At 37.8% G+C, this 26,740-nt stretch overlaps 1 protein-coding gene across 2 annotated transcripts in view; it reads right to left on the reverse strand.

Annotated features, from left to right (window-relative positions):
* Positions 1–25,925, reverse strand: part of LOC116463427 (IQ domain-containing protein J) — a 182,732-nt gene extending 156,807 nt beyond the window's left edge. For both annotated transcript variants that reach the window (XM_032146528.2, XM_032146527.2), the window contains exon 1: positions 25,803–25,925. In XM_032146528.2, coding sequence (XP_032002419.1) covers positions 25,803–25,811 — 9 coding nt within the window. In that variant the 5' untranslated portion in view covers positions 25,812–25,925. The remainder of the gene's footprint in view (positions 1–25,802) is intronic.
* Between the last annotated feature and the right edge of the window lie 815 nt (positions 25,926–26,740).

Here is a 26,740-nt window from a genome sequence, read left to right on the forward strand (position 1 = left end):
CCCTAATTTATAGCTGGTCAGTCAGAAATATGGGTGGCCTAAACTTGTGACTGGTGTCGAAAATGGGGGCAGTCTTATGTAAGTGAGCCCCTAACTTGTGGGGTATGACACTAACTCCACGTAGATAGTGTTATAATTGAATTTAATTGTAGGACACCTAGTTAGTGTCTGGAGAATTACAGGTTTGTTGGTGTAAGGAAAAACCCCAAACATTTGGTGTTCAGTGAGCGAAATAAAGATTCTAATAGTAGTAAATATCTCTCTCTCTCCCCGCTTCCCGCACCCCACCCCACCCTCCTACCTCAACGGCCATTCCTTCAATCTCTCTTGCTGGTTGCTCCTCAAATTCCTGACTAAGTGGTGAGGTATTCTGAGGCTAAGCCCTCCCCTCTCTTCTCTAGCTTCCCTCACTCCTTGAATGATCTCCTCCAGGGGTCTGGCTTTAGCACCATCTATATACAGAGGACTCTCATGTTTATATCTCAAGATCTAATCTCTCCTCTGAGCCCTGGGCTATTATTCTAACTTCCTACTTGACAAGGTCTCTGAATGTCTAGCAGATATCTCAAACCAAGCATGTCCAAAACAGAGCTCCCAGCCTTCCACTTGAAACCTGCTCCATTGTCAGCCTTTCCCTCTCATTCCCCTATAGTCAATTCACCTTAGTTCCTTTCTCTCACCTCCCCATTTCCATTCTCCTCCTCTCTTCCATACACACATTCCATGAACTAGCAAATGTTATTTGCTCTACTTTTGAAATGTATCCAGATCTGACAACTTCTCACCATTCTCACAGCCACAACTTCAGGCTGTTGCAATAATCTCCTAATTGGTCACTCTCTTTCTACCCTTTTTTCCCTTATCAGCCAAACTGATCTTTTTGAAAACATAAATCACGTAACTCCCTGGCTTAAAAACCTTCAGATGGCTTCCTGCTACACTCACGATGATATCCAAAGTCCTCATCATGTCCTATACGGTTGTGTGTGATGTGTCACCCCCCTATCTATCCACCTTATCTCCTCTACTCCCACACGTGTTCACCAACCTGCAATCTCAGGGGCCTCTTTATTCTTCCTTATACCACCAGACGTGTTTTCCCACCCTCCACCCCAGCCCCAGTGTTTTCTCTGGATCACTCTTGCCTTGGATTTTTTCATAGCTGGCTCCTCCTCATTCACATCTTTATTCAAATGTCCTGACCAACTAGTCTAAATATCCACTACCAGCAGAAGCTCACTCTCAAGCCTCTTAAGGTCATCCGCAACTCTACATTTACTTACTCCTTGTGTCCCCCCATGAGAGTGTAAGCTCCATTGAGACAGAGATTTTGCCTGTTACCCCTACTATTGTGTCCTAAGATAGTACCCAGAATGTAGTAGATGCTCAATAAAATTGTCTTAATGAATTAGTCTGTTATTTTCCCCTTCAGCCTACAGCTCCAGAAGAGGTGGGCTAAGCAATGGTAGACATCCACAGGTAGGAGGGTGGTAATTGTAACAAATTCATCCATGAGAAAAAGCCATACTTGAGTCTTCAAAGGTTTCTGAGTCTAAAATATGACCATACAGACTCAGATAAACATGTATTCAAATCCCAACTCCATAACTTATGTATATGTGACTTTAACAATTTATTTTATCTTTCAGAGCTTCAGTTTCCTTCTCAGTAAGATGGAAATGCTATTACTTACTGTTTGTGTCATTGGGTGCACTAAGAACTTCTTGGATGCAGTGGCCATGTCTTGATTTCATTCACACATTTGTTTATTCAATCGAGTATCTACTATGTTCCAGACATTGGGCTAATTACTGAGAAGTCAACCATTCAACAGTGAGGAAGGCAGACATGAGCCAGGCCCTTGGGAGCTTATTGAGTAGTACAGCATTATAACATGTGTGATCTTGATTTCAATAAGGGAAGTACAGGGTATAATAAGCACAGAACAGAGGATTAAACATATTCTGAAGGGGAGATCAGAAAAGGTTTCCTGAAATAAATTACATTTAAAGAGAAATCTAAGGATGTATAATAATAAATGCTACTTAGGTGGTGCTCACAAGGGCAAACAGGAGTTGCAAAGATCTTCTGCTTCTTTAGAGGAATATAGAGAAGACATTCCTCTAAATTGAGAGGAATGTAGAGAAGACATTCCTCTAAATTGAGAGGAATGTAGAGAAGACATTCCTCTAAATTGAGAGGAATGTAGAGAAGACATTCCATGGCTACAATGGCAGGGTGTGGAAAAATGGTGGGCGAAGAGGCCACTAAGTTGGGCAGGAGCTCCAGGAGAACAGGTAAATAATGCATGGGGGATTTATTCCAAAACAACTATGCAGTAGTAGAAGCAATGAACTAGCTATACATACCTGAATAGATATTTAAAATGTATTAAAGGGGAAAGGTAAGAAAGAGTAAGAACTATAGCACATTAACACATACAATTACACTTACACACAGTGACTACATATTTTATAAAGAATCACACATCACTGTACTCATACTGAACACATTCTAGTGGATGATTTGGGGAAGAGGGATGAGTGTGATCATTAGGAACTAAGAAGAAAATAAATTCACAAGAGAGGGACCTTGCAGGGACTGTCAGTGAAAGTGTCCAGAGAACTAAGGAGTGGGTTAGCTCACTTCTAAATCCAGGTCCGAAGAGAAGGAACAACAAGAGGGGTGAAGTGGGAGAAGGCCAGAGACTAGATCACCAGCAGTCCTAGGAAAGAATATTTATAGGACATTTGGGGAAGAGTAAATGGTCCTTTATGGCTTGATATCCCCATGAGGCAACAGCCCATATCTGCTTTGCTCATTTCTAAACTATCCACTCCCGACCAACCGGCCCTGCTGAGGCCTATAGGCCTGGAAGCAGAGACTGGATGAAGGCTCTCTCTTCCTCACTAGATGGGGCCCCAAAAATGAAATGAAGCAAAGAAACCCACATAGGTGTATGCAATTTGAATATACATTAAATTAAATCAATGCAGTATTTCCATTTCAAAGTGGAGAAAACTACCTAGCATTATTACTTCTCAAAACAATGTACCTATTCCAGATTTAAGCTTCAGCAGTTGCTGGGCATTTAAAGTGTTTCTTTCTGATGTAAAGAGAAGAGAGTGCTGCTTCTGTCCCAGCAAACGAGCAACTTAGATGTGAAACACCATGGACAAGTGGGTGATTAAATGTCAGCATTGGAATGATTCCCGGCAAGTTTCTATGAGAAATACCCACATTATGGAATTTTAGACTTAGCCCAGAAAAGGAAAATACAAAACTTGTTTCATAAATATTTTATTTCAAAATGGTGAGCTTTAGTTTGGGCTTTTTGTCCTAAATAGTCCTGTAAAACATGTTTGCTCTTTAGATGAGGAGAATGTTGATCCTAAAATACCCTTAATTCAAGCCATAAGCTATTACAAATCCATTTTGTGTTTAATTTAGTCACCAAGTACCTCAAGAGTGGAGTATGACATATCCTAGGAAGCTTTATAAATGTCTATCAAATCATATGACAGTGCCTAAAAGGGGAAAGCATAAGTCAAGTCAATTTACCTACAAAAGAAGTAATTCTCCAGGTTTTTAAAATGTAAAAGACAGGAAATCCACAGATTTCTTGCAAATATACAAATACTGTGTATACGTCTTACAACTGAGAGGACATTTAATAACATTAAACATTATGTTTATACTAATTAATCTTCAGGTGAAATCTTTGTGAATGAAAGTGGATAATTTTCCATGATGTGAAGCAGAGACATAACTGAAATATACCATTAATTCACAATAGACAGACCTATATAGAAATAAATGAAAAGCCTAGTGCTAGAGGCTAGTGTAAGATACAGAGATGCTTGAAAATGCACTTTGATTTGAAGCAAAAATGTGTAGAGGAAGACCTGTGGAAATGGCAAATCATTTTATGTAGCTTTTATATCAATGAAGTTAGATCAATACAGGATGATCATATCAAGAATAAAATCTACCACCCCTGGTTCATCTGAGTGGGGAAGTTGGAGATCCCCTCACTCAAGGCAAAAATGTCAGAAGTCACCAGGAATTTTAATTGCTCATACAAAATGAAGAGAAGAAACACAATATCTACACCAACTAAAAGTTTGGGCACTAGCTACTGTTCTCAGCAGTCAATTCATTAATTATGGTTCTGATTGCACATCTCCTATCAAAGCTAATTATTTATTTTTTTAAATGGTGTTGCAACTTCAAAGCTATTAGTGCCAATAAACAGTAATGTATTAGAAATGCCACAGCTGAATATCGGTGCTCAAGAAATTCAGTTTAGCCAGCATCCACCCATGCAGACCCATGTGACTGGTATGGACATTTCAGTAGGAAAATTACCACCTTTCCCAATCAGAGCCTAAATAGGAGCCTAATTCATGAATTAATACTTACTCTTTCCTGTTACAGATATTAGTTGCTATTCATTTCTAAGCTTTTACCATACCCAATCTCTGCAACTATTTTTTCCTGAAATTTTGAATAGATCTGTCTTCTATCACTCTTCTCCCTAGGTGCTTAGAACAATAAATACTATTACCAAGGTGTACTGCAAAAGTGAATACATCTTAATAGGATTGTGATAACAGAATCTTTATCCAGTGACTATTGCAAAGAGAAGAGAGAAGATTTCTGCTTTCAGATTACAGTACGGACTTTGAAATGAAAAGCAGATTATCTTATTAGCCTGACAACTGATGTACAGCACTCAAAGTCCTGTTTCTTGTTTGTAAAAGGAACCATTTTAGGTGAACATGCTTTTGACTGGCTACTAGTATGACATTCATTATAGCGAAAGAGCAAGAGAAAATACAAGGACTGCCATTCTGCATGTCTCACACCAGATGTGATTACTTTTTTCTGAAGCTGCTAAAAATGTGCAGTAGCTAAAAGTGTGCAGCTGCTGCGTGTAAGTAGTAGATACATAAATTGTATACTGAAGTATATGCTCATGGAGATTGGATAGAAATGTTTTTAATTCAACTATAAAATAATTTAATGAGTCTAGTCTTTCCGACAGTTAAGAAAAACCATGTTAACTGAGCATGAACTAAGGTCTGGGATCTTGACATTAAGAAAGTATTGATCTCAGAAAGACATGAGGTTGTATCTGGTGAAACCTGAACACAAAGAAGATCAGTCAGGAACACCATAGATGGGCTTGAGTCCGTGTCCAAAAAGGAGCACTGTCAAGGATAGCTAAAGCCAGCTCCTGTGAGATCACTACCCAGAGTACTGTTGGCAAAGACGAGGTGCAGAGAAGATGTCAATGATCAAAGAAGGTTGCCATTATAATGAAACACATGGGGATGATAGCTGATGCCCACTGAGTGGCTCTCCCCTACCCATGAAGCAACCTTGCCTTCAACAGGACCAACCACCAGTGTTCACAGAGCACCTCAGGTATGCCAGGCTCCCTTATGCTTGATTCCATTTAAATTTTCCTCTTGATCTGTGGTCTCTATAATCCAAAAATAAGCAGCTCCTCTATCAAGCATACAGGAATAAGAACACTGTCTATACACATTTACTATTTTAAATTTAAAAATTAAGATTGTGATTTTTCACTTGATGTCATGGTTTTGAAATATAGCTTAATAGTTGGTTTGCCAACTTCTAAGGTATAAGGGTATTTTAGAGTAAAAATTGTGCAATTGATTGGCAAGAAATTAAGAACTATAGTATAATAATAACTAGAGAAAAAGAGATATTCAAAATATATGACAACCAGTGTCCTTGCTGCACCAAGCACTAATCCTTGGGTTGCTGGATTTGGAAGTGGGAATGGGGAAACCTGTCCCAGGGAAGATGCTGAGAGAGCAGAGGTGAATGTTCTCATGAGGCAGCAGTTATTAACACCTGATGTGGAATAACTTCAATACTGTAACTACTGATACAGGTACATATTAGGTAAATATCAACTTGCTTATGAGGAGAATGAAGTTACATCAACCAACATGGATAATAAAGAAGATGCCTCTAAAATATCATTCATTATTTGACCCATCCAAGGTCAAGTTCTATTTCCCAAAACAAAAGTCCGGTGAAGTTAAGACCTGATAGAGATCACACATCTTTTGGTAATTCTAATCTCATTTTTCTGTTCTAAGGATTCTAGGGGATGGATTCACAAGGATTCCCTGTATTCTCTGCTTCTCAGTGAACCCATCCCAGGGTGACACATTGGCTCTCTCCGTTTTGTAGATGTACAAAGAAAGACAACATCAAGGGATGGAATCGTATAAGGTAGGGTCTGAGATCTGTCCTCCTAAAACTTCCCCAGACCTATGCTGGCTCTAGAATTAAAGAAATTATCATGGACATATATTTAAAACTTCCAATAGTTAAAAAAAAAAAAAAAAAAGCAGATCCTGTCCAAAAAACTGCAGAGAATTAAAACAAAAAAATCCTGAAGACCACTGAGGTGCCTCTGAACAAATTTTCCACCTTCCTTTTCTATAATATCAAATCTCTGCTATCTAATATCTAATTTGTACAATATCTGTAATATCTAATATCTAGTTCTTTTGAACCAAACATAAGAACCTTGAGGCCAATATTTGTCTTTGTCCCCAGTGTCTGTCGTGGTCTGGACCTATAGCAGCTTCTCAATCCGTTATTGTGAATGAAGGAAATGTCACTTTGAAGATAGCTAGGAGCATAGATTTTGGACATTGCCAAGAGAAAACATGCAAAGGAGAAAAAGCTCTAGTCAAAGAGCCAGGAGGCCCAGATCCTGTTCCTATCACTAACCAACTAATTACCTGTATGACTGACAAAGGCTCCTTCCTGGCTGATATGATTTGGCTGTGCCCCACCCAAAATCTCATCTTGAAATGTAATCTGAATTGTAATCCCCACGTGTTTGGGGAGGGACCTCATGGGAGGTAATTAGGTCATGGGGGAGGTTCCCCCATGCTGTTCTTGTGATAGTGAGCAAGTTCTCAGGAGATCTGATGGTTCTATAAAGGGCTTTTCCTCCCTTTGCTCTGCACTTCTCTCTCCTGCTGCCATGTGAAGAAGGATGTGTTTGCTTCCCCTTTCGCCATGATTGTATTAGTAAGTTTACTGAGGCCTCCCCAGCCATGCGGAACTGTGAGTCAATTAAACCTCTTTCCTTTATAAACTATCCAATCTCAGGCAGTTATTTATAGCAGCATGCAAACAGACTAATACACCGACTTTCCCAGCCTCTACCTCCTCATCATGAAAATGAAGGTAGACCCTGTCCTACCAGGCTCCCAAGGTTATGGTGATGTCAGTTTCGGGGGCAGGGCACGATGCAGCTAACTGAGGTCATCACTCAAAGGTGGAGCATTTTATTGGAAATGTGGGAGCCAAATCTTGACAAAAAGATGTAAAACCTTTATACAGAGAATATCATCTATTATCGAAGAATTAGTTAGCAAAAGGAGTTGGAAGTGGTGATATAAAAGCCCCTGACTTTTCTCTTTGTAAATGATCAATCTCTAGGAAACTGAGGTAGATTCATTTTCAGGCAAAGGCTAGCTGGAAACAAGGAAAACACTAAATGCTTCTTGCCAAATTGTCACGAGAATCTAATAAAATGGTAAGAATCCTGCAGGTTTATATGTTAACCTACACCTGCTGACTGACATGTGAGTAGAAGATTCTGAAGGACACAGAAGACTAATACAAATCCAGGCATTTACTTCATCGTTGCTAAGAAGGTATGGAGGTGAAAAGGAATCAAAAAGCAGATAAAAATGGGAGTCAAAGTTTGAACTACCACCGAGGGATTTAAAATGAACTGTCATAACTTTGAGAAATAAGGAAAGTCCAAATAAGTCACCAGTAAATTCACGGTCTAAACCAATTGTATCAGCTCATAAGTCCACTGAAAATTTAGCTATTTGAAAGTACATTGTAGAGATCATGAAACTTCACCCCTAAATACCTCAGCACATGTCTCCTAAGAATAAGAATATTCTGTTACATGACCACAATATACTATCCTGGATAAAAAAAAAAAAAAGTTAATTCAGAAATATTATCTTATAAACAGTTTACATTGACATTCCCCCTGTTGTTTCTAAAATGTGTTTTTTTTTTGTTTTTTTTTTTTTTTTTTGAGATGGAGTCTCGCTCTGTCACCCAGGCTGGAGTGCAGTGGCGCAATCTTGGCTCACTGCAAGCTCCGCCTCCTGGGTTCACACCATTCTCCTGCCTCAGCCTCCGAAGTAGCTGGGACTACAGGCTCATGCCATCACACCCGGCTAATTTTTTGTATTTTAGTAGAGACGGGGTTTCACCGTGTTAGCCAGGATGGTCTGGATCTCCTGATCTTGTGATCCGCCCACCTTGGCCTCCCAAAGTGCTGGGATTACAGGCATGAGCCACCGCACCCGGCCTAAAATGTCTTTTATGGTCTTTGTACAGGGTAGAGAGGGGAATCCAGGATCCAATCAAGGTCCACATAGTGCATTTGGATGCTATGTTTCTATTTGGTCTTTCCATAGCTAGAACAGTCCCAAAGATACCAGTCACTTGTCTTACAAAATGTCCACATTCTGGATTTGTCTGACTGTATCCTTGTGATTATATTCTGATTTAACATTTTTGCCAAGAGTACTACATAGGTGATGTTGTATTCATCTTACTGCAACTCATCAAGGAGCAGATAATGTCAAGTGGACCCCCTCTTGGTGATGTTAGATTGAGGAAGGTGATGTCCTCCAGATCTTTCCACTGTAGAGGCACATTTCCCCCTTGTGGTAATTTAAGTCATCTGAGGGGTGAGACTTTGAGAATATGAGAATATTCTGAATCCCTAAAATGACTTTAGCATCCATTGACATTCTTTGCTTAATTTACTAGAAATTTCAAAATAGTTATTATCTAATTCGATTATTCCTTCTACATTTATTAACTGAAATTCTATGAAGCATAGCTTTCTGCACCACTCTTTCCTCCTTTTTCTTTTTAGTATCACCATGAACCCATGGGCTTTTAAATTTTTTATTAAAAAGTTATAATATTTTAGTGCCATTATCATTCTGATATTGAAATTGTCCCAAATTTTAGCCAAAGGGAGTCCTTCAAGCTGCCGTGTGTGCATGTGTAAACACCCTTTTAGGTTTTGGTAACTGTCTTAATTTCTGACACTGCAGACTCACTGCTATGGTCTGAATGTTTGTGTCCCTCTCAAATTCATCTGTTGAAATTCTAATCCCCAAGGTGATGATATTAGAAAGTGCAGTCTTTGGGAGGTGATTGGGTCATGAAGGTGGGGCCCTTATGAATGGGATTAGTGCCATTAATCCCATTAGGGACCCCAAAGAGCTCTCTATAACTCTTTCCACAAGGTGAGAATACAAGAAGAAGTTGAGAAGTCAGCAACAGGCAGCCTAGAAGAGGGTCCTCACAAGAGCCCAACCATGCTGGCACCCTGATCTTGGACTTCCAGCCTACAGAATCAAGAGAAATAATTTTTGTTGTTAATAAGCCACCCAGTCTATGTTATTTGTTAACTGCCTGAATAGACTAAGATACTGTCTCTGCCCTACACTTGTATTCAGACATTTCATCCACGAGCATTCTTTCTAATCAATGTTATTGTAGCAAAAGTTGATGAATTATGAAGATGACAGTACTATAATTCTAAAAAAAAAAAAAATGCCCTAAGAAAAATTCAAGTTAGGATTTCCATAGGTCAACATTAATTATATCAATATCATTTTGAAACTTCCTCAATTATTGCTTTCCACTATATTTTAGGGATTTAGTTTTTAGCTACATCTGCAGGAATCATGATACAAATCAACTGGGGAAATTAAGAAAGAACAAAACCACATTTTATCCCTTATTCCTGAAAGCTGGTAAGGCTTTTACGTTATGTCCACATGAAACCAGACAACTGATCAATTTTGTCGATTCCTTCCAATTGATTAATTTTGTGAAAAGAAAAGGCGGGAAGCCCAAGTCTAGGTCAGGCAAATGGGCTGTGAGTCCCAGCTCTGCCCTTCAAGGGAGAGGCCTGGCTGTCCCAGACCTTGTGGAAAGGGAGGCCGCTGTACACTCTCCACAGCCCTGGATTCAGCTCATTTCTCCTACTCTCACCTCAGCTTCCTCACAGCTGACCTTCATTTCATTCCCTTCCCCCAGTTCCTCCAATATGACACACCCATATGTGCCTCTGAGTTTTCAGCCCCGGACAAGTCTGACTTCCCTCCCATGGTCTGCTGACTCCATGAATAGACCCAGACCAGCCCCACCCACCAAGTCTATGGACCACGTGCTTCTCAGAACTGACCCAGCATCCAACAGTCTTGTACAAACAGAACTTATGCATTCCCCTTGATAACAAGTAACTAGGATGTGCCTCCAAGACCTGAAAGACAGGGCTAGAGTAAATCCCCATCAAGGCTCAGGATATAAAACCTGGGTCTTAATGGGGTTACCTCCTCTGTCATTTTCATGAGTTTTTCTAGTTTCCGCCAAAACTTGAAATGATCATATTCCTGGGCTTTTATTCAGTGCTTTTCTTTCATGCTGGAGGGAAGGTAACCTCTGGAGTCAGATAGACTAGCTTCTCTGATTACCAGCTGTGTGACCCTGGCAAGTTGCTTAACCCTTCTAGGCTTTGGTTTCCTCATCTGTAAAGTGGATATAATAATAATAGTAGCTACATCATAGGATTGTTGTGAAGAGTGAATAAGGAACATGTCTACAGGATGCACAATGTCTCACAGTGATAGGTCAATTATATGAGCTCTTATTATGATTATGGCTTTATTCTCACTTGCTGGGCAATCTCATCAAAGACTTTCCTATTTTTATGCAAACAACTCCCAGATTTACCAATATCTTCAAATTAGTCTTCCATTCTTCCACTCTAAAACTGTCCTGCGAACATCCTACTAGACTTTTCTAGCTTCTCAAACTCAACATTTCCAAACCGAATTTATCTTCTTTTAGTACACTCATTTTTCTCCCTCGCTATTTTTTTTTTTTTTACTTATTTTTAGATAATTGTAGATTCATACAATTTTCGTTGTAGGAAATAATAGAGAAAAATCTTGTATACTCTTTCTCTAGTTTCCCCCAATGATGACATCTTACATAAATATAGTATAATATCACAACCAGGAAATTGATATTGATACAATCCACCAAGCTTAATCAAGTTTCACCAGTTTTACATGCACTGTATATGTGTGCATGTGGTTTTAGTTCTATATAATTTTACCACATATATGGGTTCACGTAATGACTACCACAGTCCATATACAGAACAGTTCCATCACAAGGATCCCTCCTTTTACCCTTTTACAGCCCACCCGCCTCCTTCCCTCTTCTTTTCCCAACTTGTGGCAACAACGAATCTGTTCCCCATCTATATAATTTTGTCACTCCAAGAATGTTATATAAATGGAATCATACAATGTATAATTTTTTGATACTGCTTTTCTTCACTCAATGGAGAATACCACGGAATGGTATTCCAGTTTATGACACACCACAGTTTGACTAAGCAGTCACAAATTAAAGTATACTGGAGTTGTTTCCAGTTTGAGGCTATTAAGACTAAAGCTGCTATATACATTTGTGTACCGTTGTTTACATGAATACAGTTTTCATTTTTGTGAGATAAATGTCCAACAGTGCAGTTATAGTGTTGCATGGTAAGCACATTTTAGTTCTGTAAGAAATTGCCATCTTTTACTCTAGAGTGGTTGTACCACATTATATTCTCACCAGTGTCTGAGTGGTCCAGTTTTTCTGCATCCTCATCAGCATTTGATGTTATCACTACTTTTAATTTTAGCCATTCTGATTTGATACATAGTGATATCCCATTGTCATTTTAATTTGCACTTCACCAATGGCTAATGATGTTGGACATCCTTTCATGTGCTTATTTGCCATCTATATATCCTCTTCAAGTGAAATGTATATACATGTATTTTGTCCATTTTCCAAAAGGATTGTTTGGGTTATTTATTGTTGAAAGAATTCGTTGTATATATTCTAGATACAATTCCTTTGTTAGATATGCCATTTGCAAATACTGTCCCCCAGTCCATAGCTTGTCTTTTCTTTCTCTTGACAAGGTCTTTCACAGAACAAAAGTTTTCAATGTTGGTAACGTCCAATTTGACTGTTTTCTTCTTTCATGAATAGTGCTTTTGGTGACAAGTTTAAGAAGGCTCTACCTCATCTGAGGTTTCCAAATTTTTCTATTTTTTTCTAAACTTTTTATAGTTTTCCATTTTACATTCAAGTCTGTGGTCCGTTATGAGGTAATTTTTGTATAAGGCATGTGGTCAAGGTTCGTGTTCTTGCTGAAGGATATCAGATTTCTCTCACATTTTGAAAAATGACATTGCTATTCACAGAGGGGTTATAGAGCCTTTGGGTCTCCCTCTTCCTTTTCATTTCCTCCCCCATCCAGTCTGGTTGTCTCCATCTGTCCCAGAATCATTTTCTTAAAGCCACATTTCATCATGTCACTCTCCTGCATAAACATCTTAGATGGGTGTTGACTCATGATGACAGACCTCTAGCCCTTTAGCTGGGCATACACCATTTAGACAACCTAACCACAGCTTCCCTTTCCTTAATCTCCACATATTTGCACAGTGCTTCAGCCACACAGGACACACAAAGGTCTTTCACAGATGCTTTGCAGATGCCATTTTTCCCCACTACAAAGCCATTGTTTTTTCCTGGGCCTCTCGCCTCAACACTAGCTGGAAGGTCACCTTTTTCACGTATCTTTCCCCTAAAACACTTGCTCCCCTAACTTCCCAGGAAGAATTGCATCCTCATCCAAATTCCCATGAAACTCTCCTTATGCTTCTTTACTGCCTCTGTTTTTTCATCTGTAAAATAGGGCTAACAACAACAACAACAAAAAAAACTTAGAGTTGTTTGGGAACTAAATGAGTTAATACCTGTAAAGCAAATAGAAGCACAACCTAGGCCATAATCAGTGCTCAATATATTTGTTACTGATGTTATAATTTTCATATACCTTTTTTGTATCTTATGTAATAGTTTATTATAGATACTTTTTCTAAGTTGATTATTTATTCTTCTTCTCTACCAGGTTGTATAAGATTTTCTATAGCTTCTCTTACTTTCCCACAATGTTAGTACATCATAGATTTTGATGAACATTTGAACTAAATTGACTGTTCAAATTTAATAAGCCAAAACAATGAAAAAAAAACTGAACTTTCCCCTTGAATCAACAAGTTGTTTTATTGAACTAATTATTTTGGCAATTAATAGACATCCCTCCACTTCAATCTTTGTTTTGTTTGAATACAAGCATGAGGGTTAAATGAATTACTGAAATGAAAGATGATCAGATTATTTATTAATGACAGAAAAGTAGGTTTATTCTACTTAAGTCTCTCCAATAAGACAATACTCCTTTTTGTTTAAGGGCAAAAATTACACTAACTCTAATAGACAGAGAATATTGGGTTCTTCTTCATTTTGCATTAAAATCATACTTTCCCCACATTCTTGGAAGAAGTTGTATTCAGAAAGATTGTGAAGAAGAGTTAGAATAGGTGAACATTTGGGTAAAAAAGAAGAATATAAATCATATTGGAGAAGGTGATGGAAATGGGAAGGATTTAGTCAACCACACTGATAAAATGACATGCTCATTTGTAGTTGGTAGTTATATAAAAATAAAACTATCTAGAAAAGCAACAGTATACTTTTATATCACTAAAGAATCCCAGAATATATACACAATTAACTACAAAAAGAAATCTCAAAATCTCTCGAATGCTGTATTGGCAGTATTTTTGGTGGTTCCTCCTGCCACAAAGCCTGATTCTGATGTCAGCATTCACCCTCCCCAACCTCAGATGAATCTTGGCCTAAGTCATTCCCAATGCCAATGTTTGGTTTAGGAAGGGGCCTATGGCACAGTCCTGGGCAATGAGGCACAAGAGAGAGTCTACTGGGAAGTTTGTCTTGCTCTTACAAAAGAAAACGGATGGGTGAGGAGGAGCCATTTCATTTTCCTGTCTCTGAACATTGTAGTATTCATGAAGATGTTGCACTCAGAGCTTCTGAAGTCACCACACAATAAAAGACACCTACAAGACAGCACTGAGAATGGCAGAGCAGCAAGGTGGGGGACTTGAGTCCATAATGAAATCACTGAGCCTCTGAAAAGAGGCAGGAGTCCCTCTGTCTCGGGATATCATTACCTAAGATAATAAACTCTTTATTGTCTTGGCAGTTTAGCAGATGTTCTGTTTCTGGCCTACAAAAGTTTCTAAACAGACTCAGCATTCTGAGTGCTCTAAGAAAACCTGACATACTGATTTTAAGAGGAAACCTGCAGTTTAGTTGGTTAAATACTGACAATGACTGTTCTAGAGGAGAGACAGTCAGACTTGTACAACCATTGAGAAGGAACAGTATAAAGGACACAGACTCCCGAAGCAGGGAGCCCAGGTTCAAATCTCATCTTTGCAGCTCACCAGCTGTGTGGCCTTAGGCAAGACACTTTATTTGACTGAATTTCAGTTCCTTCATTGTAAAATGCCTACAGCAATACCTACCTCATAGGTTGATAGGGTGTATTAAACGCAATAATGTAATAATAAAGGGCCTGTCAAATAGGAACCCAAATAAATGTTAGTTTCTCTTCCCCTAATTAATCCTTTGCCAAGATGAAACACTAACTCGGTTTATTAGACCATTAATTCAGATGCCTTCTTTCCAGCAGGAATTACTCTGACAGCGGGGCTGCTGTCATCAAGAGTAATTTCTGCTGAAAAGGTTCCAAGCTTCACGTTTCTACTGTGAAGCCTAGTGTGGTGTAGAAGGGATCAGGCAGGGTTACTTCCAACCATAGAGAAAATTAATGTGACGATAACCACAGTGGAAGAGTTTATACGCCCTTGATTGTTTTATTCTCACACCTTAAAAAAGGTATGTGGGTGGAATTAATGGGCTCCAGGGAAGTGTGCTTGTAGTAACTTTTTCCCCAAATTATTTCTACATTTTCCATTATATTCCACCAAAAGCAAATTTTATTCTACTGATCATGATTACCAAGCCCCTGAATACAATTAATTAACACAGTGTCTTAAGATATCTTGTGTTTGGATTATAAAAACAAAAGTAGGAGTTGGTGTCAGCAAGAAATCCTCTTTATTTCTGGTGTAGTAATACAGGCTATTGTAAAGGTATTCAACTTTTGCAATAAATAAATAGAAGTCATGTTTACCCAAATAGTCATTAATCACATGCTTGTACTAATAATGAGGGTAAAATTGGCACATTTAACTGGAAGACAATTTGACATCAAAACCCTTTAAAATGCATTTACTCTTTGACCTAAAAATTCCACTTTTAGGAATTAATTTTTTATAAAGAAATAAAGATTTGTGCAATAATTTTTTCTGCAGGAAGAAAACAATCTAAGCATTCAAGATCCAAAGATTAAATTATGGAATGTCTACCCAATCAAATACTATGCAACCATTGAAAATGAAATCATAGGGAAAAAATGTATTGACATAGAAAGAGATACATGATATATTCCTAGAGTTTGAGAGGTCATAAACTGTACACTTAGTGCTTTAGAGTTTTCATTAAAACATATTTATTTTTTAAAGTTTCAATGGCTATATACCAAAACGAATATGAAATGCTTCTAAGGATTTTTATTTTCATCTTGATTCTGCATATTTTTTTCAGTAAGTATAAACTTTGTAATAAAGAAAAATAATTTTTGAAAACTCAAATGAGAAATTAGTAAAATACTTTTAAGCTAAATAGCTAGCAAATAGACCTTTCATTGTTTATTATCTAGATTCTGAACTCTGGCTTCTCAGATTTCAGCCAAAAATCTGATTTTTAAAGTTGAATTTTAGGAGGCTGAAGTCCAGCTCCCCAGAGCAAGAAGATCATCAGGTTGCCCTTTTAGGGGAGGTGACCGCTCCCTCGTCTTACTGTTGATCATAAACTGGAAGGTGGTGAACTCTGTTTTAAACTGGGGGTATTCTCTTCAGTCAGAAATGCCCAAGCCCCTACAATGACATACAGGGAAGTTTAAAGTAGCTTTCCCGCCCATGCTTAGTTGGTTCTTTGTGTTTCCAGGGAAGGATCCTTCGAAAGAGAAGAAGCTGATTGGCACCCACTCTGGGATGCAGCTCCTGGCTGTCACCTCCAAGTAGACAAAAGTTCTGGCCTCTATCAGAACCCTGCCTGCCATGCTGACCTGGTCCCTGATTTAGTTATATTATTAATAATTATTATTTCCATGGGTGTTTATTGACCCTCTGCTATCTACCATGCACTTTGCCAAGCACTTTTCACACATTATTTCATTTAAAATCTTAACAGCAGCCATGGAAGGTTAAAGCTAAGATTATCCTCATTTTATAGATGAGGAAACAGTTTTCCCAAGATTATATGGCTAGTAAGGACTAGAGGCAAAATGAGAAACTAGATCTACCTGGATTTTATTAGAGGTTCCTTAACCAATTAAATTAGGATGTTTATAATTCACTTTGGGGAGAAAGTTCAATTTGCCATTCCTGGGTCTTTCTAGACCAGAGTTAAAAGTAATTCCAAGAAAATACCAAACCACTTCACATTTCACAACCATAAGAGTGATTCTGCTGTATAGCCATGCCCTTGACTGCTGGTGGCAAAAAAAAAATAAAAAAAAATAATAATAATAATAGGGGAGGGTGGCCAAGACACAGCCAAGAGTCCTTCTGTGTTCAGCTCCACGCTGACTTGCTTGTCACTTAACTTTTCCAAACCTCAGATCCCTATGTAGAAAATGAGCTTTATTCTTGTCCTAAATACCTTGTTTGTATCAAATAAGACAATGTGTGTAGGCACTTTTGAAAGTACAAAGGGGAAGGAATCTTGATTACTCCTCATGCAAATTACTTCCGCCCTCAAAACCCAAAAGCAATGTAACTTTTATACAGCATTTTGCAAAAGACCGAGTGAGGGGTTTTAGAAACACAGAGAAACCTTAATGTAAAAAAGTCCCCTGTGTAATGTTTCCCCATGTTTAGCATTAGGAAATCCTGAGGAAAAATCATTGACTCAATGCTCCCTGCCCCCATCTAATGCTTTTGATTTAATGTTTCCTCTCTAAGTGCATGAATTTTTGAAATGCAGGAAATTTTGCCACAGGACTTAAGAGTCTCCTGTGACTTGATGTTAGGGTATCTCCTTAGTCATTTTGGTCTGTGCTCCCTGGGAGCAAATTAGACCTTTGGCCGTGAGTTGATACACACTCTGTTTTAACTAAAGATGATAGTTGGCTCAATTACTCAAAAATATTATACCAAGGCTTAGGATTACATTTGCAAGAAGGACTAATTTTTTAAAAAACTAATATATGGCGGTAAAGGGAACAAAAGAATTTTTTATTGACTATTTTAAAAAATAACCTTTTTTAAGTTGTAAAAGCAATATATGCCCATGTTTTAAAATTCAAAGAGGGTACATAAAGTGAAATGGAAAAGTACTCACTCCACATACATTCTACTTCCAGTGGTAAACACTAGTTTCTCATACATGCTTTGAGAATTTTTCCATGATTATACAAGCAAATGGATGTAAATATGTAACTATTTTTAACACAGTATCATTCATGCTATAGACTGCCCCCAAAATGCTTTTTTCCTAAAAGTATGTTTGTATAGTTTTTAATATTCTCATGTATTGCTCAAACAGTTTTAAGCTCTCTCCTCTGCAGTATTCCATTGCAGGGGTATAACAAGTTATTTCAATACTTTTCTCTGGGTGAATACTTAGTTGTTTATGGATTTTTAATAACACAAACAATGCTGCAACCAAAACTTCACCACATGTCTTTGCTCAGTTATGTGAGTTCATCTGTAGAAAAATTCTTATAAGTAAAATTGATAGGTCAAAACGGAGGTGCTAATCAAGTGGTGATAGATTTTTTAAATGCAAATTACCATCTAAAGCTGGTTGTACTAATTTGCTTTTCCCCCACCCGTGCTATTGAGAGCCCCGCCTTTGCCAACAATGGGTGTAGATGATACGAGAACCTATTTAACTAAGATGGATACTATTAATTTTCAGTGGACACTGGATTAAAACAAGTATTTTTTTAGGTCTTAGATAACAAGAAACTGGAAATGCCTGCTCCTAGATGTACTGTGAATCTCCAGGCCTTGAGCTCTGAGAAGAAATCACGTTGAAATGAAATAAATCTCAAAAGAGGGGCTTAACACTCATGGAGTGTTTATTGCATGCCAGGCACTGTTCTAAGTACTTTATACACCTTAAGTCTCCTGTAATTCCCAACAACCCTATTAAAAAGGTGCTTTAGTCATTTCCATTTTACAGACAAAAAAACTAAGGCACAGAGAAGTTAATTCCCCAAGGTCACTTGGCTGATAAATGATAATGCTTAGATTTGAGCCTAGGAAGTTTGGGTCCAGGGTCAGGTGCTTTTAATCACTTATGCATTTTGTCTCTGTGCTCCTAATGATATACTAAACACATTTATTGAATACCTACCCTATGCCAGGACTGATATATGCACCATCTTATCCTCACTGCAATACTAAGAAGTATTATTCCTGTTCCAGAGATATTAAAGTGGCTTTCCAAAGTGACAGCAAGGGGATGTGCACCGGGGCATGTCTGATTCCAAAGCCTGTATTTATTCCACTACACCGTGCGTCTTTTTAGGAACTAGTTGTCATAATATTCATTTTACAGATAAGAAAATCAAGACTTCAGAATGAGACATATAAGGGGTTTTAAATGGGGTCATCCTTGCTAACAAACAGAGCCTACCAGGGAGCTCCATCACATCTAGTTCTTCCTTCATCAGACTGCTATATAGTTGGAATATTCATGTATATTTAATTACATATACATGGTCATAGAGTAGCATATAGTGGCAATTTGCTATCTCCCATAAAGTATGAGCTCAAATTGGCCAATGTGGACTAAAATTGAAGGCAGAATTAAAGTCTCCCAATTCAAGTATCAACAAAGCCCATTTTAAAAGAGTGATATAGTTAGGTGAGGATGAGCAGATGGACTCCCACACTGCAGAGACATACATCACTAGAATATGGTAGCAACATATTTTTAAGCTCAGTGAGAAATTCATTATCAGTCCATCAAAAAAATAGGTTTGGTGCTGGTTCCTGAATTTACAACTGTATTTCCTTACAGTATATAGGAAAGTTTGAGAGCCCAGGAAAGGTAAGAAGAGCAGCCCAAGGATGGAGAGCTTCAGAGAAGAGCCTTCTGGGTGGGCAAACCCCACCAGCCAATCACTGCTTCTGCTCACACCCTCCATGCCCAGCTCAATGTCTAAGAGCTCAGGCCCTGGGTCCAAATCCACTCTGCTACTTGACCACTGTGTTACCTTTAACAGGTTATCAAGCCTCTCTAGCAGTTTTCCTCATCTGTGATAGGCAGTAACCAACAGTGCCTGCCTCATTCATCTGCCATGAAGATTAAACATCGTCCATACGCATCGCTTCCCTAAAGTTTTGAGTTAGAGCACAGAATTACAAATGTCTACATACACAGACCCCTCCCTTTTATGTTTCAGTGTCTTATTCATTTTTTTAATGAAATCAGGAAAACATACTGTCCTATATCTAAGTCTGAGACAAAAAAGGGAATTTATACTTATTGGCTTACGATAGCTCCATGCTCTGGAGGTCAGAATATGCAAATCCTGTATTTCTATGTCTGGCAGCCCTAGTTACGAATGAGGCATTAGATCTCTGTTATCACTGTCACAAAAAAAACATGTTACCAGCTTATCTTTTGATTGTCACAGCTTGTAAGGCACAACTCAGTGTAGGCAGTTATTCAGTCAGATTTGGAGGTTAATTTGATTATCTCTTAAAAAAATTTTTTTTGTACACCATGGATGTTAATGTAATATTCCTACAAGGGTTTTCCTGCACTCTACAGTAAAACAAGTCAGCCTGGAAGAATATGCAAATGTGACTGTTATGTTGTTCAGTTTTCAGGGCAATTAAATATTGGCTTTGAGCTTCTCATATTGCATTGCAAATTCCTATAAAACTTACTATTCATTTCTGTACCTAAAGCTTATTTAGCATCAAGTCTTTGCCATTATTTCCATTTTATTGAAAATTGAGTTTTTAATTATGTGTCACAATCATATATAATGTGAATCTTTATTTGCAAAGTCTTTTTTCTGTTCATGTTAAATCAATTACCTTTGTCCCTTTGTTAGTTGGGCAGTGGGAGGCAGCAGTTTCAGATTTCCTCTATGAGAAGATGTCTGCAACTCATGATAACAGTTTTGGCTCTTCTATCTACCCCAGGAACAAAGACCTTTAATTAGATAGGCCAGTCTTGTCAGCCTCTGCTGGGTGGGATCAGGTCTATATGAAGCCAAACAACTTCTTAAAAAATAAAATATAATAATAATTCGTTACTCAAACTGGCTGTAAGAAATTGTGTGGATCCCAAAAAGGTGTTTTTACAGTTGAATCTAGAAAAAAGAACCTAAATTTTGTTAGAATGGTTGGTGTCTGTAAACATAACTTTTGTCTTTGATGCCTTAATCTTTTGTTTAAAGGATTATCGTGAAAATCTCTAAATGACAGTAAATTGAAAATCAGGCAAAATTTGAGGAGTTGAATGAGCAGTGCCTGAGATGAAAGAAAAATGAAAGATTTGTGTAATATTCATTTGGGGAAATAAATGAGATGGTTCATCTGCAGACACCTCTTAGACCCTTGTCATCTTTCCTCAACAAGATCCTCCTCCTGTCCGTTTCTGGTTCCCATACATAAGTCTCCCATCACTCAATTCAAACGTTTAAGTCCCTTTTGAGTACTATCTTCCCCTCACGTCTTCTTTTAATAAGACGTAAAATCCTATTTATCCTTACTTCATATTTTTTCATGTCTTTTTTATTTTTTACATTCCTAACTCGAGACTTCATTTCTTCTCACCTGGAATAGCAACACAGCCTTCTTACTGGTATCCCTGACTCCTGATTGCTCTCCATTCAGTGGAGCCTCCACATCACAGCCTCATTCACCTTCACACAAGCCTATTTTGATCATGTTACTTCTCTGATAAGATACCTTCAAAAGAAAAGTTAAACTCCATGACCGCAGTTCTTTGGTCAGCTCCAATTTACTTTTGCAGGTATGTCTCCCATTAATTTCCATATATTCTCCAAATTTCAGTCAAACTACCCCCATTCCTTCTAATCACCTCCAAATCATCTGATTCTGCTTCCTCCGTATGGGAAATCTTCTTAACTCTACAAATTCCCACACATCCTTCAACCCCAGAATTAAATATGACCTATTCTATATTGAAAAATAAACAATTCTAATGTTCCTTAGATATAAGCATTGAAATTGCTTCAGCCCTCAGTCCAGATTGTCCATGCAGTCAGATCATACAGGGTCTTTACATGCCACAGAAAGAACCTTGGAATTCATTCTTTAGGCTACAGGGAACCAGTGAAGAGTATTATGCATTGGAATTATAAATCAGCGTTGTATTTAACATAGATGATGCTGTGGCAGTGGAGAGACTGAATTGGATGGGAGCAAGGAGACTAGTGGGAGGATGCACTGAGCAGTTCTTGAATTTTCCTGACAGATAAGACTGAAAGAGTACATTTGGAGGGACTATGATGAGATCAATTCTAAGTGTGTTGAATGTGAGGTTCTGGGGACTAGGGTGAGACAGGCAGGGTGCCTGAGAGTGCAAAACTTAAGAAGACACTTACTCTGAGGTGCCCACTCAGCACTTGAATGACCCAAAGCATACGTACTTCCTTAAATTCTTCACCCTAGGCTCCTAGCTCTCCTTACCGCTAAGTTCCTATGATACATTTTGTAGGGATATCACCTTGGCAGCCAGGGAGGTACACTGCTCAGATCTCCCTTCAAGAAAGAACTTGCTATTCAGCTCCAAGAAGTGCAGTTAGCTGACGACATCCAGCTACGGGACTTTCAGGATCTTCCTCAACTTTTAAGCCACAGCCATGCTCTTTCAGGGAACCCCCAGCCAGTGACTGAGCATAGCAGGGGTACTAGGCCTGGTCATTTCTGCCCACTGTGAGACTCCTTTAATCGGCAATCTTCCCTCCAGAGGTTGCCACTGGGTTGGGTGAGATTTTGTCAGATCTGCATTGTGTGGTCAGAAGGCTCTCCCTGCCCAATTTTGCTTCCTTCCCCATTTGTCTTTACTCTCAAATAAACCACTTGCACTACTAATTCTGTCTCAGAATCTCTTCCCAGAGAACCTAAATGACACACCCAATGAACAACCAGCCATATCAATCTGGACCTGGAACTAGAGATGAAATAAGCTAACTGTGATTTTTTTGTGTAGTGGCTAGAAGGCTGGGATCTAGAATCTGCGTTCAAATCCTCCATTTCTGACCTTATACAAACTCAGACAAGTTAATTAAACTTCTCCGTACCTCAGTTTCTTCACCAGTAGAATACGGATATTAATAGTAAATGAGGACTATATAAGATAGTGCATTTAAAGTATTTAGTGCAGTGCCTGGCCCATAGCTGGCCCATAGTAAATACTCAATAAATATGAATTAAAATTATTATGTAGACTTTAAAATGCATTTACAGAGGTTGTTTGGCATAACAAAATAGGAAAAATGTTTACTTAATCAAATAATTTTCCACAGACTCTAATAAGGTTAGTGAATATTAATTTTGAAAAATTTAAAGCCCAACTTTGTAATTTTTTTAAATTTGATTTCCTCTTACTTCCAATATGGCTCCTCTCTCCATACAATGTCATCACCTTCTTGTCTCCTCCCGTGATTTACTTCTCCTTTCTTTTCCATGCACGCCAAATTCTCCTATTCCTCTCCTTTCTATCAATTTTTGCTAATAACCTCCTCCCCCACTTGGTTGAGAACTCATCTTCTCCAGAGAGTCTTTCTTGACCAGCATGCCCTCCCCATCCTAACTGTGATTGTTCTTCGCTATTGGCAAATGCTCCCAAGGATTTTGTCCTTTTGAAACTAAGTAGTACAAAAAACAAAAAATCCAATGCAATTCTCAAACCATATTGAAGGTGTCTTGCATACATAAATAATGGTTAATAATGAAATAGCAGGAATGGTATCTTTAAACAGGAGCTTCCCTCCTTGACACCTCCTTTTGTCCCAAAGCTAGAAGCCAGCTTGGCAATGTGATGCTTAATAAATGCTTACTTAAAGGATGAATATTTTCAGCTATGGATGCATGGTCAGCCTACAAATTATATTTTGTATGTCTTCATTCTATATGTGAGCCTTAAAAATAAAATGTTTGTTAAAACAGTCCCGGTCACATAATAGGGAAACTACTGTATGGGGGGAAGTAAGTGTTTTGCAATCATTTTAGGTATTTTGGGGTAATACAAATTTGTCTCATAAAATACAGGCCTGGTCTACAATATGTCTAAAGCCAGTAGGAGGTCATACTTAGAGACAGATGGCAAATGCAGCATTCTTTCCTCTCACTTTTTAGTACACATGATATTCACTACAAAATGGCACTGAATGTTTTTCTATTACCACACAGTACTACATAACCTCTGAAAAACAAAACCTCTTTTTACACCTATGAAACCTCAAACAAAATAATTGACTTCAAAAGTAAAGTGAGAGTATTTTGTAATATGATTGAAGGCAAGAATATTTTTACACAGCTTAATATTTCTATATATGTATTTATGCATATTGCAATACACATGAAAAAAGGTGCTAGTAGATCTTCAGCCACCCTATTCATTCAATTCAAAACCTTCATTAAGATATTTACATTCAAGGCAAGATTCCTACATTGAATAAAGCACAATCTTAGATTCATTTATAACATTGGAAATGAATAGGACCTAAAATAGAAATCAGTTACACACAGAGCAATATATGAGTATAACATTAATAGCCTACACAGATTTTTTAATGGCTCCTAATATAATATGCTGTTTCAAGGGGCCATTTCTACATACTGAAATGCATTTTTACTGTACTATTATACTTTAATTATAAATTGAACATGGTTGATAAAATCAGCATTTAGAGTTATTTAAATTTTTAAAAATATACATAATCCTCTATAAGTACACAGCTCTATATGTGATAAAATATTAGATCTTGGATGTAAAAAGTGAAAGTAGCTTTTACACTGACCTTAATAATGTTCATTTTTATTGTTACAACTCAGTCAACTCTTTTACCAAAGTTTACAATTGTCCACAATGCAAAGTAAATCAAAAGCAGTTGCTGCTTTTATGATCATTATCATGAAGCAAAAATAATAGCCAATATGAAATAATTAACCTATTTACTACCTCATCTTAAATATATTAAGAAACTACAAGATGGCATTAATACCATCCTAATCTGCTCCACTTAACAAGTTAATATTTAAGATGCTTCCATTTTCAAGTATCACTACCCACTGTACATTTAGAAAACCTACTTGTGAAAAACTATTTTAATTTCTTAGAAAACTACTAGTTCAAAGAAAACCTACTTTGTGAATGCTATTTGACTTGCTACCTCATTTTCTCTTCTTTACAACAATTAGTTAATACTGATCTCAAAAAGAGCATAATGCAAAGTGAAAGAATTATTATAATCTGAAGACCAGAAAATAAGTTTCTATTACAAAAGTAAGCAATACTCAAGATCAGTTATTTTTAAGCATATAGCACATTGTAGTCATAATTAGCTCACCGCCAGTTAGAAATATATACACATTTTCCAAAATGACTCTTTTAAATATAGTGTTGCAAGTATCTTTCTAGCTTAAGAATTTGAAATAGCAATTAAGTATGAACCTTGAATAATTCGTCTTTATAACTAGAAGAGCAAGTCCCAAGGATGTAAATCTCACACAGTGAGACAAGGGATGCTGAATGTATTATTAATTGCTAAGTAATCTCTTAATTTTAGAATCTAGCACCCAACACTAGCAAATAAATAATGTGATTTATGAGCCTGCACTCTCACGCTACTTTACTAGAGTTCAATAAACACATGCAGATCCTAAATGTACAGTGTGAATGTGATTCCTACAAGCCAGAAAACATAGAAGGATTTGGCTATAGCAAATCTACCCCATCTACTTATTATTCAAGCACTAGTATTTAGAATACCTAAAATGCCTGCTGAACACTGCAGATCAACGTCCCCCTGGGATTCTCCAAAGCAGAACCACATCTCTTCCCCTCAGTGCTTACTGAGTTTCAAGAAGGCAGGTAACATGGGGTAGAAATTCTTGTGCAGCAGCAATGTAACTCTTCTCTCCCAATTTTCAAAAATCAACACCTCCTCCCCATACACACGCGCACACACACACACACACACACACACACACATACACACACACAAGAAAGGAGGGCTTTTTAAATAAGTGTTAAAACATACCATTTGCATGGGTGTGAAAAATGTATTTTTCCTCTACTTGCTGTTGTTAAGATATTTACAGATCTGACTAGAAAATCTGGATGTTCATAAAAAGTGTTGGTTTCAATGAGATTCCTTTAGTGAAATCTGTCTGCACAGACACATGTATACATAAATAATACATATTTATGCACACATGCCTACATTAACAAGGACACATGCACACACACCTAGACCAATAATTAAGCCCACACTGTTCTATACGCTTTTTGACATTTTTTGCATGCATGTTAATTCAGAAGACAGATTTTTTAAAAATAATAAGCAGCTGCATATAATGCACATCAAAGTGGCATGTTTAGAAAAGCAAATACATTACCAGACGCATTTTGAAGTTTCTGGAACACCTGCAGGTGAAAGGAGACTGGATCGGATGCTGGCACACTGTATTCCTCAGAATCACAGAGCTCAATGTGACTGTGGGGGAATGTGAGGCGAGTGTGAGGCTGGAAACCTTTGAGCTGAGCTCACTCTAGGCATCAGAAAGCCTCAAAGAGGGGAAAGAAAAAGGCAGCCCACAGACAGCTAGATGAGAAACTTCTGGCACCTCTCCAGCTCAGGAATGAATTCTCTGTAATTTGGAGACGTATAGTGATGGAAATGAAGAGAAACTTGGATTTACGGGTGAATTTGCTCAGCCATGCAGAAATAGGCAGGTAACAGCCTCTCAGCTCATTTTAAAACAGTCATTCAGAAACAAGACTGAATCAAAAAATTAAGAGGCATCCTGCTTTTGAAAAAATGAAAACGCTACTCCAGCCAGCTTCCCTAGATACCTTTACAAACTTGAAATGGATCATTCTATCAGCTATTTGTTGCACATTTTATTAATCCCAGTGCAGAGGTAAACTGGAAAATCTAATTCCTTTTATGTAGAAAACTAGATTTATTGCTTCTTTTTATAATGCACTTTAGACATATAAACACATAGATTTACTTGCAGAGTTCTCGTTTCTCGTGTAAAACCACTACTGTTTGGTCCAGATACAATGCTAAAAGGCTTGTTCACAGCTTTTCAAGGAAGTGGAGAAAAAAAAATGTTTAATACTCAGAAGCTGAGCTGAGTACTGATATTTAAATGTACAGTTTGAAGCAAAGAGTGTATAAAGGAAGAGCCCTGAGCCATTAAGTGGTAGCTAAGAGGTAAGATTATATACAAGCATTGAGCAGGCAGGTGGCTTAAGTCTATAAATTTATACATAATTAAGGATAGGAAGAAAAGGGATTTGGCAAATTAAGTTCTTAGAGACAATAGCT

Source organism: Hylobates moloch, unplaced genomic scaffold (assembly GCF_009828535.3).
Source record: "Hylobates moloch isolate HMO894 unplaced genomic scaffold, HMol_V3 SCAFFOLD_36, whole genome shotgun sequence".
Classification (NCBI taxonomy): domain Eukaryota; kingdom Metazoa; phylum Chordata; class Mammalia; order Primates; family Hylobatidae; genus Hylobates; species Hylobates moloch.